Source organism: Thalassophryne amazonica, chromosome 7 (genome assembly GCF_902500255.1).
Source record: "Thalassophryne amazonica chromosome 7, fThaAma1.1, whole genome shotgun sequence".
Classification (NCBI taxonomy): domain Eukaryota; kingdom Metazoa; phylum Chordata; class Actinopteri; order Batrachoidiformes; family Batrachoididae; genus Thalassophryne; species Thalassophryne amazonica.
In genome coordinates, this window is record NC_047109.1 from 87,999,828 (window position 1) to 88,017,273 (window position 17,446).

Genomic DNA, 17,446 nt, shown 5'->3' on the forward strand with positions numbered 1-17,446 from the left:
GTCTCCCTTAGAGATAGGGTGAGAAGCTCAGTTATTTGTAAGGAGCTGCTCCCAGCTGTGGTTGTTTTGGCATCTGGTAAGAATGCCTTCTGGGCGCCTCCATAGGGAGGTGTTCAAGGTACGTCTAGCTGGGAGGGGACCTCAGGGAAGACCCAGGACTAGGTGGAGAGATTATATCTCCACCAGTCAGAGGTGGTTAATGTGGCCCGGGAAAGGGTAGTTTATCTGACCGCTTATCCAATCCTGCCGACCATTGTAGGTTTTTCTTTAACAGAAGAGTATCATTGGCTCTATTATTTACCAGCTGTAATGTAAACATGAAATGCATCAATGATTAGAATCCATGAATATAATTTACGGTCCATTGTGCATAATCAGGACCTACGTTTGGTAATTCAAATGCATTTTGATGCTCATACTCATATTTTTTCTGGAAACAGAGAGTATGGTATTAATATTATGTCAGAGTACTTCTTTTCATCACTGTCTAATGGTGGAATGTACAGTAGTGTTCAGAATAATAGTAGTGCTATGTGACTAAAAAGATTAATCCAGGTTTTGAGTATATTTCTTATTGTTACATGGGAAACAAGGTACCAGTAGATTCAGTAGATTCTCACAAATCCAACAAGACCAAGCATTCATGATATGCACACTCTTAAGGCTATGAAACTGGGCTATTAGTAAAAAAAAGTAGAATGAATGAACAGGACCACATCATCTGCAAAAAGCAGTGATGAGACTTTGAGCCCACCAAACTGAAGGACCACCCCGCTCAACTACGCCTCAATATCCTGTCCATGAATATCACAAACAAGATTGGTGACAAGGCGCAGCCCTGGTGACAATCTACTGGTACCTTGTTTCCCATGTAACAATAAGAAATATAATCAAAACCTGGATTAATCTTTTTAGTCACACAGCACTGCTATTATTCTGAACACTACTGTATATGACGAGTAAAACTGGACTGAACATGGCTCCTTGACAAAGACTGTAGTTAACCTGTGCAGGAACATTTGTTTGTATTTCAGCTGGCCAAGATATAGCAATAAAACTAGGAAAAAGCTGTGACAGCTGAATCTGGTTTTTGAACCACGTGCCACATTATCACAGGGTACAAAATAGTTTTTCGGTGAGCTGCCATGAAAAGATCCTAAGTGATTATTGAAACTGCCAAATTTTATGCATCACACCCAAACTAAATAAGGTATGAAGCTAAAACTTTTTCTAAAACTTTCACCACCAACTGCAGAGATTTGCAGACAGAGCCATTAATCTGATAACTTTATGACAAAAAACAAAACAAACCTTGGTCTAACAATAGCAAAGAATGTTCTAAAATGTGAGCCTCTGGCTTTGTGTTGAATGATTATTCTTAGCTCAGACAGTCATGGTTTACAACTCTTGAAAGAGTTTTACCTTATGCTCCCAGAAGATACAATAATTCTGCCTACCAAATATGTCACATCTGATTTAAGAAATAAAACACTTATAACTGTGTATTGTCGAAATGTTCTGCTGAAGAACATTGGCTTGGTTTTATTATATTCATTTCACTTTGTGAATCAAACATACTCCAGAATTGAACCTGAGTTATCACAGAATTCTGCTGCAGTGTTAAAACTTCTGAAAGTGTGCAAAGCCATGTTCTCGAAGCGCAAGTATTGTTTAAAAAAAAAAAGAAAAGTTTTTATGTATTTCAGAAACCCTAAACCATTTAAGATTAAGTAGTTTCTAAGGTTACTTGGCAGCCAAGACACTCGATTCAAGTAGGTTCAGATCCTCCTGACTCCAGAAGCACACAGAGCCCTTCCAGAAATGGTGCTTGGATTCAGGAGTGGAATTACATAAATAAAATTAAATCTGTTTGTATATTGCATGGAACAATCTATTTGAGGCAGTTTCTTCTTAAACTGACATTTTCACCCCCCCTCACCATGATTTGCATAAATGATTGCTTCTTTACCCCTAGCGCTGTAGCGCTCTGAGGATTTGATGGTGTAAAAACACTAGATAAGTCCATAGTTGGGTGATTCTTTAATTACGGGCACTATTGGCCTTGTAAATGTAATTTCCACCACATCATTGCCTTACAATATAAAGCGCCTTTGGGCAACTGTTTGTTGTGATTTGGCGCTATATACATGTGCTCTGATGTCACTGTTTATCTCCATAGAAACTACCCAAACAATCTTTCATACAAACTGTTTAAAGGGACATTACAGTGTTGTGGTGGAAATTACGGCAATAGTGTGGGACTACATTTTGTTTAAAAAAATCACAACAGTTGTATGACATTGAATACCACAATTATGTTTTGATTATTTTACTGATATTTTATTCAGAGATATTTTAAAACATTAGAAAAAACGTTTCTTTACCATTCATTTTTATCATTGAAGATCAAAAGTCTGGGTGTGGGACAAGCACAAAACGGCAATATTTGCATATAATGATGCTGAAAAAAGGTAAAAAAGTCATCATAGACTACTAGAACAAATTTCTTAACACACTTTCATTGTAAAGATAACTATAAAAGTGTGAAATTTCCCCTTTTTTCTGTTTTTCATACAATATGATCAAAGGACATAATAAGTGCCTGTAGTCTAAGAATCACCCAGTTGCTAGAGCTACCACTGCTACTTTATCTAATGTGGGTGGTAGCATTTTACTACTTTTAAATTGCTCATTGAACCACACATACTTAAAAACACAGGTGCAAGCATTTTATTTTTCAATTGCTGCACTCTTACAAACCCATAAAATTAAACTACACACTGTACAATCATATTTAAAGCATTCAGAACTGGTTAGAGGTTCCTGCTTTTGCCCACAGGTTTTAACGTCGAACACAGAGTAGGTGGTTCTGTTGGCACCAAGATGAAAAAAGTGATGTATGTGGTCAGCTGCTGCTGGTCGTCTCTGGCTCTGGAGACTGCATGAACTCATAGGGGTCATGAACCATTTCGGGCTGATCGCCAACACCAAGGTGTGCTGGGCTGCCTGTGGATTAAAGTAATGTCAGTCTCATGTGGAAAAAACAAATACAAGCAAGTTTTCCAAGGAAAACATGCCCCTGCTCACCCACACACACATAGACACAATGCATTTCCAACATGTCAGTTATAGTGACCCGATACAGAAACAGGGCATGCAGGGCTGCTTTTTGTGTGTGAGAAGTGTGTACTACTGCAACAGAGCTATAAAGCAACATGTTGCATCGTGATTACAATTAGTCTTCTTTCGACATCTAATACACCACAGATAATAACAGTAGAAATTTACAAATATTCCCAAAAAGTGAAGCTAATATGTTTCTTGCTGTTGTTGCTGATACCTAGGTGGTGCTGGTCCCTTTCTGAGGCATTGGAGAGGGAGGAAAGGTTGGAAGAGGGTCTTGACCCAACTCTATCCACCTGAGCCTCTTGGAACTCTTGCAGGAGTTTGTCTGCATCGTCAAAGTGTTGTTGGCCCTCTTCATTGCCCGGCTCCTTCTTCACAGTTTTACCTGATGAAGAAAAATTAAAGGCAGTGTCACTGTAGGAAATAAACCACACTGTTCCTACAAACGTGTACACAAGCTACGCAGAAACCCAGTTTGTTCCTCTGCTTCAGTATGTTTAGAGGCAGAGCCTATATTTTGTCATTGTACATACAATATTTGGTATCTGCATTTAACCCATACTGATTATAGTTAGATACAATCCAACCACTAGGAGCAGATGGCAGCCGAAGTCTGGCACTCCTGGAACCACCTCTAGGTCTAGAGACTAGAGGTGGGGCGAAGTCACTGTCAAGTCGTTCTCAAGTCATCAATCTGCAAATCCCAAGTCAAGTCTCAAGTCAGCTTGCAAACAAATGGTGGTCATTATGACTTGAGACTTGCTGATTCACAACTTGAAAGTGACTTGATGGTGGCTTCATTCCACCTCTGCTAGAGACACTGCCTTTGTCATGGGTGGTGACAGGACCATGATGTCCAAAGTTTTGATGGAGGAAGGAAACCAGAGTACCCAAAGGTATTGGCAAGATATGGAACAGACAAAAGGTATTAAGGTGGATCCACATCCAGCAGTGCATCAACAAAGTAAACAAGACTGTTTTGAGAGCACAATATCCCCTGCTGGCAAATGCTGCTTTGGTACAAGTGCTTGCTACATTCTGGTAACATTTCAAGGGAATGGTAACAAGTTTCCCGAAATTCCTTTTAAAATATGAGAATGCAGGCAACAACCCATGAAACTGGCACTGTCTAGGTTTGTTAATCAAGCAACATAACTCTGCCATGCTGTCAATCTTGTACAATTTACAACATTCATATTATCAACCTGTAACAAGGATTTGTACCAAGTTATATGAAAGTCCAATTAAAAGTGTGAAGAAAATTATAACAGAAATACTGTTTACCATTACCAAATACAGTGACAATAAATAAAGTATGCTAAAACAAACAATACTCCCATTATAATATTTGGGTGATTCTTTAACTACGGGCACTATTGGCCTTGAAAATGTAATTTCCACCACACCATTGCCTTACAATATAAAGCGCCTTGGGGCAACTGTTTGTTGTGATTTGGCGCTATATACATGTGCTCTGATGTCACTGTTTATCTCCATAGAAACTACCCAAACAATCTTTCATACAACCTGTTTAAATGGACATTACAGTGTTGTGGTGGAAATTACGGCAATAGTGTGGGACAACTACATTTTGTTTAAAAAAAAAAAAAATCACAACTGTTGTATGACACTGAATACCCCAATTATGTTTTGATTATTTTATTCAGAGATATTTTAAAACATTAGAAAAAACGTTTCCTTACCATTCATTTTTATCATTGAAGATCAAAAGTATGGGTGTGGGACAAGCACAAAACGGCAATATTTGCATATAATGATGCTGAAAAAAGGTGAAAAAGTCATCATAGACTACTAGAACAAATTTCTTAACACACTTTCATTGTAAAGATAACTATAAAAGTGTGAAATTTCCCCTTTTTTCTGTTTTTCATACAATATGATCAAAGGACATAAGTGCCCGTAGTCTAAGAATCACCCATTTGTTTCTGCACTGTGTTAACACTGTCATTATTTATATTTTCCTATGTTCTGAGGAGTTATTTTATTGCACATTTAACAGAACAGCTCACAGACACGGACTGTTTGCAAATCAAACACCAATTATTAAGTGGTGGCTACATCTCTCTTTAAACTGCAGAAAAGTTTGTGTTGTAGAAATCTTATGGAAATTAGGGGATAGACAGGGAGGGACAAATACCAACATGTATGCTGCATCCATCATGTACGTGGACAATATGGTCATTGTCAAAGTACATAAAAAAAAAAAACCTTACTGTTGAGTTTTACATATTGTAAGGAGTTTATAATATTAAAATGCTCTTCAATGGTACAAGTAAGTAGCATATCAATGACGTTATGTTTACTGTGACTACGAGCATTACCACATTAACATAATCAGAGAAGACTACCTCCAAAACCACATTACTTGTACTGCTACCAAAACATCATTATGATTATGTTATTTGTATGTGTATAAATGTAGGTAATGAGAGTGATTAAGGGAATAATCACCTAAAGAGTTCAACATGGATATGTCCAGAGACATATCAGGATAGTTCTTCATTGACATGAAGTCCAGCACCGATCCGCTCTCCATCAAGCCAGTACAATCTGCCATCTAAATATAAATACAGATAAACAGTTTGTCACGTGGTGGTGTTACAGCTTTATAAGAAATCAAACATTATGTCAGCACTGACTGAGTAATGCATACCTGTATGTCACAAATGTTGTTCTTGATTTCATCAGGTTTCAACATCATGTTTCTTTTCTGAAATGTAAACACACATCTGTCTTATATAAAGGAGCTCAAATACAGTTCAGAAGGTCAACATAATCCTTCCCTGGAATAGATGTGTGCAATATTGAAAATAACTAGTCAAAATCCTCTCAGACATGCAAACTGTAACATCTCAGACATCCTCTGATCAAAGAACATTTACATAAAGTGCATTCAAGATTTAGCTGCTCCATAATGACCATTTGGGTGGTAATATGTGCCAAAACATTAAAATGCTGTCATCTACAGTGCAGACAGATGCTGCAGTAGTAACTAAGGATACATTAGGTAATCTGAAAGTTATGAATGAATGAATAAATAAATAAATAAATCACAGCATATCAGCATTCTAACTGAGACAAGGAAATGAGAGTGAACACTGATAAGGAAGGCGGGGCGGGAATCTTCAGCAACGTGAGTAGGACAAAAGTCTAGGAGGAAGGAAAAAAGTCATTGTCTTATTATATGAGGAAAGCTTTTAGTGAGACAGTGCAAAAATAACATGAATTGACCGTTTTATAAAGCACATAAAAATATTAAGCGGACTCAGCTCAGTCTTCTGACCTTTGAACTTAAGTCTGAGTTGGCAGAAAAGCAATTTCTGGTATGCAGAGATGGAAAGGCTTAAAAAAAGTAGAATTAAAAGATCAAGAGATTGGACAGCTTTTTATAATATATACATGGGGTTAGGACGGTGATCAAAAACATCATTAGTTAGAGATACTGGGACATGACACACACTGCAAAATGTCACTGTCTCACAGTGAAGAATGACAAATTTTACATGGTGCTACTTGGCAAGCCTACTGGCATAACTTTTAGAAATATGTGACTGAAGGTGTTTTTAAATATGAACCACCAGGACCAGCCTCTGAGACATGCCTATAGCACAAATCACATACCTGCCGGATTTGATTGACAGATGATGTGTGATCGCCTGCAGTCATTTTGTCCAGAAGCCCATCGACCCAGCGCTTGGTGACAGTTCCACAGCCCTTGACAAATTCCTGTATGCTTTGAGTAAAAGTGGAAAAAAAATTACAAGTTGGAACAAGTAATGGAAATTTATCATCAGAAAATCTACACGCACTTTCAGCTGTGTCAGAGAAGCATCCCTACCTAAGAGCACATTGCACTCCAGTGTCATCCCCATAGGCTGAATAAAGCATGTCCACCTCATCGGGTAGTAGATCCGGAAAGATCGAGTTCTTCTGAAGGCTCTGAATGTTGTAGGCACTACTCAAAAATGTAACTACATAATGCAAGAACAAACAATTGATTATAAGCCACTGATGACAGATTTTAACAGTGAGTGCGATTTCTTGTCACCAGTAACGGACCTTTATGTCTCCTGTCATCTTTGAAGCCCAAAGTCGTTAGTCCAGGCAGAAGCTTATTTGATAGAGAACTCAGGTCCACCTTATGGGTCTCCTCTTCTGCAACAACATTCAGAAAAGCCTAAAAGTCTATCAGCTTTTTTTCCATAGATGATACTTGTGTAATACAGGCCAAGAGAAAACAGCACAAATCAAGATTAAAAGGCCACAGAGTAATACTGAACCTTCTGCATCTGGATCCAGTTGATTTACAACAGTATAGAGAACAGAACCATCTGTGTCTTTACGCAAGTAGCCCATCTGAAAGCAGAAAAGGGATCATTTGTTAATAAAAGCTGTAGTGAAAGTCAAATCTCAATCAATGATTCTAACAACACACCGTGTAGTTGCAGGTGAACCTTTAGTCCTATTTCTCAGGTTATTTTCTGGATAAATCCTAAACAAAAGTAAACAATTTTGCATTAAAAAGAAAAGTTTACACATTTCTAAAGGGGGACTCTGGGGTTTCACCTCAGCCACCTTTTCTTTATCATTACAAATTGATTGCTGATGCGGTGTTCACTCCTGCTGTAAGCAGAAAAATGAGCCTCTCATCAACAATCCACTTGATTGGACTTAGAAGAGATCGATATTGGCCAAACTGAAGAAGGCGAGGCCAAGATTCTACCTGTACATATAAATCAGTCCTTTTTAAAGGTTTCTCTACATTTATTGAGGTAAACAGGCAGACGGTTTCCTCTATCAGGATCCTCGCCATACTAGTAGATATTTCTTTCGAATGATGGTTTTTAGCTTGCCTGAAAGCCTGCGTTTATCCAGTGATGATGTCAGCCTTTAAAGTTAACAATGGAGACATTAAAAATGTTTCTCTCCCAAATTAAATTTTGTATTCAAGAACATCTAAAAAATAGAGCTCAACAGTATGGTTGTAGAGAAAAAAAAATCCCATTAATAGTGATTTAGATAAGATAAAAAGTTGTAAAAATAAAAAACTCAAAAAATAAACTCAATAATAACTATGATGTTAGGTGATGATGGTATTTGCAGCTGAAGAAAACACAAGTCTGAATGATATTAATCTTATTTAAACAAAAACATGTTTTGTGACATCACCAAAAAGAACTACACTACCCAGAATCTGAAACTGAAATGGCAACGTCTCCGTTTGGCGAATGTCGCTGTTACAAGGTAAATATTTATTTAAACCCGTAAACCAGAATGTAACCAGTTGTTTCACTGCTGGTACACTCAGCCAAAATGAGCAGCTCACCCTACAGAGCAGTGCATTTAGTGTGTATGAACATGTTTTTGCTGTGCTGAGTTTGAATCCAGCTTGACAGGAGGTTACAGAATTTTATTTCTTTATTTTATTTTTTCCATTATTTGCTACTTTTGACATCTTTTGTCATGGGTGGCTGTTATTTACTGTTCACTAAATGTAGCTGATTGGCTTGGTTCAAGGCTTAAAATGCTTTATATAAGGATTTTCTGAAATGTCAATGGAGAAAATAAATGGGATTTCTGCTTCCAAACCTCGAGCCCTTAAAACAGTGGGCAGACACTGTTGTGCTCTTTAATCCTGTAGTTCCCCTATAACTTTCTTTGGTTGTCTTTAGCTGGTTAAAAGAGAAAAGGAAAAGAAAAGGAACAAGCAGCAGTGGCCTTTTGGAAATGAAGGAAGCTGACAAACAAGCTCATTTCAAGCTACATGCAATTTGAAAACCAAATGTATGTGACACAGAGGGAAAACAGAAGCACCTGCTTTGGCTACAGTCATACAAAATCTTTCCTGCAGGGTTGTGGGGATGTGTGTTCTGTCAGTTTTACAGCATAACCACTACAAAACAGTCAGAAAATAAGTTTATTTTTCTGATTAAATATAATTTTGTGGACATAGGTTTTCTCTCTCTCACAGACCCTATTCACTCCCTATCTCTCTCTCAACAATCTTTTTTCTTTTGCTACTGAAATCATAAATTCCTTTCTGTTGGGTTCTGTGGAGGTATAATCTTGTTATATGTGTTTTAGAATGTAACCACTGTGAAACAATCAGGAATTAATGGCTTACATCACTGATTTAGTACATTTCTCTGCAGAAACCGTCTCTCACTCTCACTGACACCTACACCTGTTTCTAATCCATCATCAATTCAGCACCCACTATGCATCCAGCTGATGGCAGACACATCTGTGGGATATTACTTAAGCAAAAGAAAATTGCAGTTTGCGTAGATCCAGATTTGAAAAGGGTTATAATTATTATATGCCCTTTTAATTTGGTGAATTACAAGATGATAGCAGTTACTGTTTTTGAGTTGTTATGTTTATCACGTGCAAGGGGATGGACTCAGTTATCTGTCTATGGTGCTCACTATATTTTGCAAGGTATATGCTTTAGCTTTTCCAAAGCCTGGAAACAATGGTATTTTTGAATTGATAATACAATGAATTAAAAAACTGAAACCTTAGAGGTGGGCATGTATCGGTTGATACGATCCCGAGCTTCATCTGCAGAATGTTCCACCAGTGCCAGAACATGCTCCTCTGCTGTGCTGTCAGTCAAACTACAAGCATTTCCCTCTGGTTCAAACAGGTAACTGAAATTAGAAGCAACAATGTTCCAGGTTACCACAAAACTGATAATGAGATTTCTTACATAAATAAAAGAGCTAAATTTTAAAGATCACAAATTACGAGATCACAAAGTCTACCCCATGATTTACTTCATGTCTTTGGCTGGTTGTCTCCTGGACCTCTTAGTTGATTCCACAGGAACAGGGATTATCTCTGGAGGAGGTAAATCAGCTGTAAGATCTTCATCTCCCAAAATGGCTGCCTGTTGGGTAAAATCCATGTCCTGCATGAAAGACATGCTTCGCTTCAGTGCCAACAGCCGATCCTGTAAAGAGAGCAGAGGAGACAAAATGGTAACCATTTATTCTGCTCCACTGGCAAATTTACACTTAAGAAAAGATTGTTGATTATTATCATAAAGTTACTGATAACCACAATTCATCTTAAGATGGAAAGGTCATCGTAAAACATGAAGTCACATCAATACTTTCTATCACAGTCTACTGCCAAACAGAATAAATTCTTGAAGTCAATGTTTTGGTTGGACTATTAAAATGAAATGAGTTGTATTTGAATATAGAGCATAAAACATCAAAGTACAATCTATGGAACATCTCCAGAATCCTGCTGTTCGCCTTGTGGAGGAACAATACTGTATATGCAACTAAAGAGAGTGCTGCCAGACAGAACAAATGTTCCAAGGTACACTGGTCCACTCTTTATTTGTGCTTAAGTGTAGGAAGGGAAACCTACTATTAAAAGTGACGCAACTCTATGAAAATGATGCTCTTTTACCAAAGTAAAAACAACAGGGAAATCAAAGACATTAGGTCAGATTTAGGAATATGTACCGATGCTGGGTGCTGACAGACCAACAGTGGCTCCGACTGTCAGCCACCCAATCAAACCTGTAGTCCACTGATGTGCAAATAACACGAAAATCAAAAGAAGTCATAGAGATAGTAATAAAGATTAACCTTTGCATGCAACCACATTTCTAGTTCTCGAAAAAGACACTGAACCCCAACAATCTACTGGACCTTGGGGCACATTTCCCACACTGATGTGAGGGGGAAAAAAACAACAAAAAAAAAAACAACAACAACAACAACAAAAAAAAAACATATAGCAACAGAAGATCAATGCAAAGTAAGTCCTCTAAGAGGACAACTAATTTGATCCATTCCATATAAAATAAATGGTAAATAGACTACATTTATATAACGCTTTTCCATCTGTATCAGATGCTCACAGCGCTTTAAGATAATGCCTCACATTCACCCTAATGTCAGGGTGCTGAAGTTCAAATCAGGATGATGGAGTAAACATAAGTACAACTTTATGATCAAAGGTTAATGCAGAGGGAAATAAAGCAAGTTCGAAATATTACATTTTACTCACATTAAAAGATCTTTGTGTTTATATAACCACATTACCTTACTCATCATTTTGAATCCTGTATGGAGTAGTTTCTTGGCGGCTTTGTAATAGACAGTCTCTGGCCTGTTGTACACCATTGCATTATCACACATCAGCTTAAAATCCGCCTGAAGGACAATAAAGAGTTCAGACCACTTTACATAGACTGCCTTCTTGTTCAATCAACCATCACCCCTTAAATTTTGAAGTTATGTTCAGAAGTGTCTTCACCTTAAACTCTGTAACTGTGTTGTACTCATTGTTTATAATTTTGTCTTTCATAGTGCTGAAGTCCATGGGATGCTTGATGATCGTCGAGTAGCCAGGAGCGATTGCATCTGTTACCGGAAATGAGAAGAATCCATGGGGGTCTTTTCTGCAAAAGCAAAAAAGCCATCATGACTTGTACCAAAATGTTTCAGGGCATATCCTGAGATAAAAGTTCTCATCTGGTCATTCGTGCACAAATTTCAACAAGATGTTACCCAAGTTTGATCTGAGACTGCATTTATCAAAGCTTGCAAAACCACACTTAAGAGACATTTTAAGAGTAAAACAAATAAAAATAAGTAAGTAATAAATAAATAAGTTGCCCACAAGGGGAAGGGACATAGCTGTAAGTTGATGTTTTGGCTGTTAGCCCATCTTATTTTCACCAAAAATTAACTTCTCAAATGAATAACAGTCAAGACTTTGCCGCACAATTGAGCAGCTTTTGTTGCCATCTAGTGGGTGATGTGTGCATTTTATTTTCTACTTGAAACCCCAAAATTCAGTAAAGGTCAGAAATGCGTGATTTTTTTTTTTTTTGGCATGCAGAGCTTTGACCACCCAGTGTTAATGTATACAAATTTGATTTTGAAAGTTTTACACTTCTTGAGTTTTAAGATACACAAGTTTGGCAGGGGGACAGAATTTCTCCTGAACAGCACAACTTACAGTTGGAAAAAAATTGCTACAAAAGATAAAGGACTCATTGATATTCTGGGTGCAATAAGGAAGCATGACAAGAAAACAGTTGGAGGTTTTTTTGTACTGTGTATATTCTTTCTCTCTGGGAAAAACTTTGTGATCCTATCAACTAAGATCAGTTCATGGAAACTCAATTTTCAACCCACCGTTTCACGAGGTTAAAACATGTCTACCAGGATGAACGAACAAAAAAAAGAAAACACACACACACACACACACACACACACACACACACACACACACACACACACACACACACACACACACACACACACACACACACACACACACACACACACACACACATTTTCAAATCCAAGAAAGAAAAGGAGCATCTCTTCATTAATCATTTGGTTGTGATAACCTTAGGACACAGCTGTACAGGTGTCTGATCTTTTGGTCCTTTGTTATGACCCTAATTACTTTACAAGACCCTATCTAAATCAAATCTAATCAAATCAATTTTATTTATATAGTGCCAAATCACAACAAACAGCTGCCCCAAGGGCGCTTTATATTGTAAGGCAAAGCCATACAATAATTACGGAAAAACCCCAACGGTCAAAACGACCCCCTGTGAGCAAGCACTTGGCAACAGTGGGAAGGAAAAACTCCCTTTTAACAGGAAGAAACCTCCAGCAGAACCAGGCTCAGGGAGGGGCAGTCTTCTGCTGGGACTGGTTGGGGCTGAGGGAGAGAACCGGGAAAAAGACATGCTGTGGAGGGGAGCAGAGATCAATCACTAATGATTAAATGCAGAGTGGTGCATACAGAGCAAAAAGAGAAAGAAACACTCAATGCATTATGGGAACCCCCCAGCAGTCTACGTCTATAGCAGCATAACTAAGGGATGGTTCAGGGTCACCCGATCCAGCCCTAACTATAAGCTTTAGCAAAAAGGAAAGTTTTAAGCCTAATCTTAAAAGTAGAGAGGGTGTCTGTCTCCCTGATCCGAATTGGGAGCTGGTTCCACAGGAGAGGAGCCTGAAAGCTGAAGGCTCTGCCTCCCATTCTACTCTTACAAACCCTAGGAACTACAAGTAAGCCTGCAGTCTGTGTTGGTATATGGTATTAGGGAACATAAAGAAGGAAACATATCCTTAAACCTAGTTACAGCGCTTTCTGAAAGACTTCTAGTGTAATGAAACTTATTCCCCACTGCTGGGTAGTCCATCAGAGTAAATGTAAATGTTATTAAGAAATGATCAGACAGAAGGGAGTTTTCAGGGAATACTGTTAAGTCTTCAATTTCCATACCATAAGTCAGAACAAGATCTAAGATATGATTAAAGTGGTGGGTGGACTCATTTACATTTTGAGCAAAGCCAACTGAGTCTAATAATAGATTAAATGCAGTGTTGAGGCTGTCATTCTCAGCATCTGTGTGGATGTTAAAACCGCCCACTATAATTATCTTATCTGAGCTAAGCACTAAGTCAGACAAAAGTTCTGAAAATTCACAGAGAAACTCACAGTAACGACCAGGAGGACGATAGATAACAACAAATAAAACTGGTTTTTGGGACTTCCAATTTGGATGGACAAGACTAAGAGTCAAACTTTCAAATGAATTAAAGCTCTGTCTGGGTTTTTGATTAATTAATAAGCTGGAATGGAAGATTGCTGCTAATCCTCCGCCTCGGCCCGTGCTACAAGCGTTCTGGCAGTTAGTGTGACTCGGGGGTGTTGACTCATTTAAACTAACATAATCATCCTGCTGTAACCAGGTTTCTGTAAGGCAGAATAAATCAATATGTTGATCAATTATTATATCATTTACTAACAGGGACTTAGAAGAGAGAGACCTAATGTTTAATAGACCACATTTAACTGTTTTAGTCTGTGGTGCAGTTGAAGGTGCTATATTATTTTTTCTTTTTGAATTTTTATGCTTAAATAGATTTTTGCTGGTTATTGGTAGTCTGGGAGCAGGCACCGTCTCTACGGGGATGGGGTAATGAGGGGATGGCAGGGGGAGAGAAGCTGCAGAGAGGTGTGTAAGACTACAACTCTGCTTCCTGGTCCCAACCCTGGACAGTCACGGTTTGGAGGATTTAAGAAAATTGGCCAGATTTCTAGAAATGAGAGCTGCTCCATCCAAAGTGGGATGGATGCCGTCTCTCCTAACAAGACCAGGTTTTCCCCAGAAGCTTTGCCAATCTACACAAAGTCCAACAAGAAAAACAGGTCTTTTTGTGGATTTCTACTTTACTTAGTACATCAACGCAGGCTGACCCCAAAATTGCCTTTAAAGAATATACGAGGTCTCTTAGATAATAAACCGACCCTTTTTTTTTTTTTTAACTATATGGATTTGAATGACATGCGATTACACCAATCATGCTTGAACCCTCGTGCGCATGCGTGAGTTTTTTCACGCGTGTCGGTGACGTCATTTCCCTGTGGGCAGGCCTTGAGTGAGATGTGGTCCCGCCCTCTCGGCTGAATTCCTTTGTTTCACACGCTGCTCGAGACGGCGCGCGTTGCTTTATCAAAATTTTTTCTGGACCTGTGAGGAATATCCGAGTGGACACTATTCGAGAAATTAAGCTGGTTTTCTGTGAAAAGTTTAACGGCTGATGAGAGATTATGGGGTGTTTCTGTCGGTGTAAGGACTTCCCACGGAGCGGGACGTCGCGCAGCGCTTCCAGGCGCTGTCGTCGGCGTGTTTCGAGCTGAAATCATCCTAATTTAAGGCTTAATTCACCCAGGACATCGTGAGAGAACAGAGAAGATTCAGAAGAGGCCGGCATGAGGAATTTATGCGGACATTCCACTGTTTAAGGACATTTTTTTAATGAAAGACGTACGCGCAAATTCGCCGAGTCGTTTCCGTGACGACTCGGCAAATCTGTGTGCGCCGCGACAGGAAAAACACCTCCGTGTTGAAAACCATTTGTAGAATTCAGGCGGCTTTTAATGGCTTTCAACAAGTGAGTAACTGAGAAATTGTTTAACAGCTTGGGCATGTTCCAACTTGCCCGTTAAGGTTTCCAACGGAGGTGTTTTTCCTGCCGCGCCCCCCCGCGGTCGGGTCCAGCCCGACATGCGACTCTGCCCGCACGTTCTTTCATTACAAAATGACCGTTAACAATGGAATGTCCGAATAAACTCCTCATGCCGACTTCTTCTGAAAGTTCTCTGTTCTCTGACGACTTACTGCGTCAACAGAGCCTGAAATGTGGAACTTTTCAACTTGAAACAGCGAGACGCTGCCGCCTCGAAGCGCAGATCGCCGTCAGGCGCCGTGGACCGTCCTTAAAGCCACACTACCAGACCAAAATCTCTCATCAGCCGTTAAAATTTTTACCGAAAACCAGCTGAATTTATTGAATGGTGTCCACTCAGTTGTGCCTTACAGTTTTGAAAAAATTTTTATCAAACAAAGCAACAGTCTCTGAGCCATTCCTAAACAATGAAAAAAAATCGACGAGCGGGTGGACGACTCCTCACTCAAAGACTGCCCACAGGCGAATGACGTAACCGACAGGCGTGAAAAAACTCTCGCATGCCCACGAGGGTTCAAGCATGTCTGATGTAATCACACGTGATTCAAATCCATATGGTTTTTGAAAAAAATAATAAGGTCGGATACTTTTCTAATAGACCTCGTATATATATATATATATATATATATATATATATATATATATATGTGTGTGTGTGTGTATATATATATATATAAAAATAAATCCTTCTCACCTTTGCAATTGGCGCAAGAAGTGCTCTAGCAGTTGTTGACGAGGAGTGGATTCATTCTCTACTTTGGGTAGATATGGATAAAAAACAAAACAAAACAAAAAAAAGAATGGTTCATCATTACATTTATCACTGAACAACAGAACAAACTATTTGCCTGGCAGAAAAATGTGATATTGTCACTCTACAGGGGAAGCCCTTGCCTTGTTGTGTCCGGCAGGCTCGGACCGGCCTGTCCCCTTGCTGCTCTACTTCCACCTTTACGGGAGGGTGAAACTCCTCCACCTCAGACTCAATGTCAAATCTCTCTTTCTTTTTCTTCTTCTCTTCTGGCTGATAGAAAACACGTAAAATGTAAACAACACTTTGTTTAAACCATCACTAAGAAGGCTGCGGTCATGCTGCCAGGTTGAAGTTAGGTTTGCTCACCTCTACTCCAATACGTAAGGTTTTTGACAAAGTAAAAGGTTCAACTGGCACACCAGCACCTGCAGCACCTGTTACCTCCGATTCATTCTGCTCTCGCTCTCTCTTCTTCCTCTTTTCCTCCTATGGGAAGAAAGTGTAGTCTGACAAAAGGCACCACACACTGCATCATGACAGTGAAAGAATACGTTTCTGTGGACAAACCTTCCGACGTCTTCGCTCGTCGTCGTCCACATACTTGTCTTTGTCTTTTTCAGACTTTTTCTTTTTTTTCTTCTTTTTCTCTTTGTGCCGTTCTCGCTCATGGTCTGATCTGTCATCATAATAGCTTGAGTCATGTCCAGAACCAGAGAGTTCTGTTACCTCACTTCCTCCAACCTTCAGCACAAGCTTCAGGGGTTTTTCAAGAGCCTTGTCCTCATAATCTATAAAGAAATGAAAACACAATGGTAAAAATAAGAGTGTTGTGGCTGGCATGACCGTGATAAGCATACTTGAATATTTTTTTTTGGGGGGGTGGGGGGGCGTCACTGTCAATGAACGTCAGTTTGTTTGCTTTCTTTGCAAAAATCTCAAAAACATTTTTTGAGGTATTGTGTGTACAATTTAGAGGGGAAAAAATAAATTTCATCCATTTTAGAAATAAGGCTGTGGAAAAAGTGAAGTGCTGTGAATACTTTCCATGCAAAAGTGTTAAATTCTGTAGCCTGCTGAGGTATTCTAGAACATCAATAGCAAATAACTTGAAAGAGTCAGCGAGAGAAGTCAGTTTCTACACAAAATTATGGCAGTCACAATATTACCTGAGGAAAAACAAAATTAGCATTACCCAGACTAGCTGAGCTATCCAGCTATGCAAACTCTAAGCCACTGAACTCTATACTAGCTAACGGAAACCAAAGATACTGTGATTATATAAACGAAATAGAAAACTTAAGATACCATCAACAGTTCTCCATTCCGGTTTATGCTTCTTGTGTTTCTTCCCCATTTCGTCTTATTTTATATTTTATTAGTGTGCGGTGTTGTGCGCTGCAGTGGCGGACAAAAGGAAAAGGATGTGACGTCATGCATGTGCAAAACAACAGCAGCAGTGCTTCCGGTTGAAGCCATTGCGCGCTGATTTTGAGCAGAACACTGACGCTGCAAAAAT

The 17,446-nt window shown here is 39.0% G+C and overlaps 1 protein-coding gene across 1 annotated transcript; it reads right to left on the bottom strand.

The window, feature by feature from the left end:
• Positions 1 to 2,707: 2,707 nt before the first annotated feature.
• Positions 2,708 to 17,366, bottom strand: brd9 (bromodomain containing 9). Its single transcript, XM_034174962.1, has 17 exons — positions 17,236 to 17,366; positions 16,498 to 16,718; positions 16,297 to 16,416; positions 16,071 to 16,200; positions 15,871 to 15,928; positions 11,428 to 11,572; positions 11,214 to 11,324; positions 9,927 to 10,102; positions 9,668 to 9,800; positions 7,428 to 7,503; positions 7,207 to 7,302; positions 6,986 to 7,118; positions 6,769 to 6,880; positions 5,801 to 5,857; positions 5,599 to 5,704; positions 3,341 to 3,511; positions 2,708 to 3,006 (listed from the first exon to the last, which is right to left on the bottom strand). Exons 1-17 carry the CDS (start codon positions 17,282 to 17,284, stop codon positions 2,906 to 2,908), a joined length of 1,995 nt encoding a protein of 664 aa, XP_034030853.1. The 5' UTR covers positions 17,285 to 17,366; the 3' UTR covers positions 2,708 to 2,905.
• Positions 17,367 to 17,446: the final 80 nt, after the last annotated feature.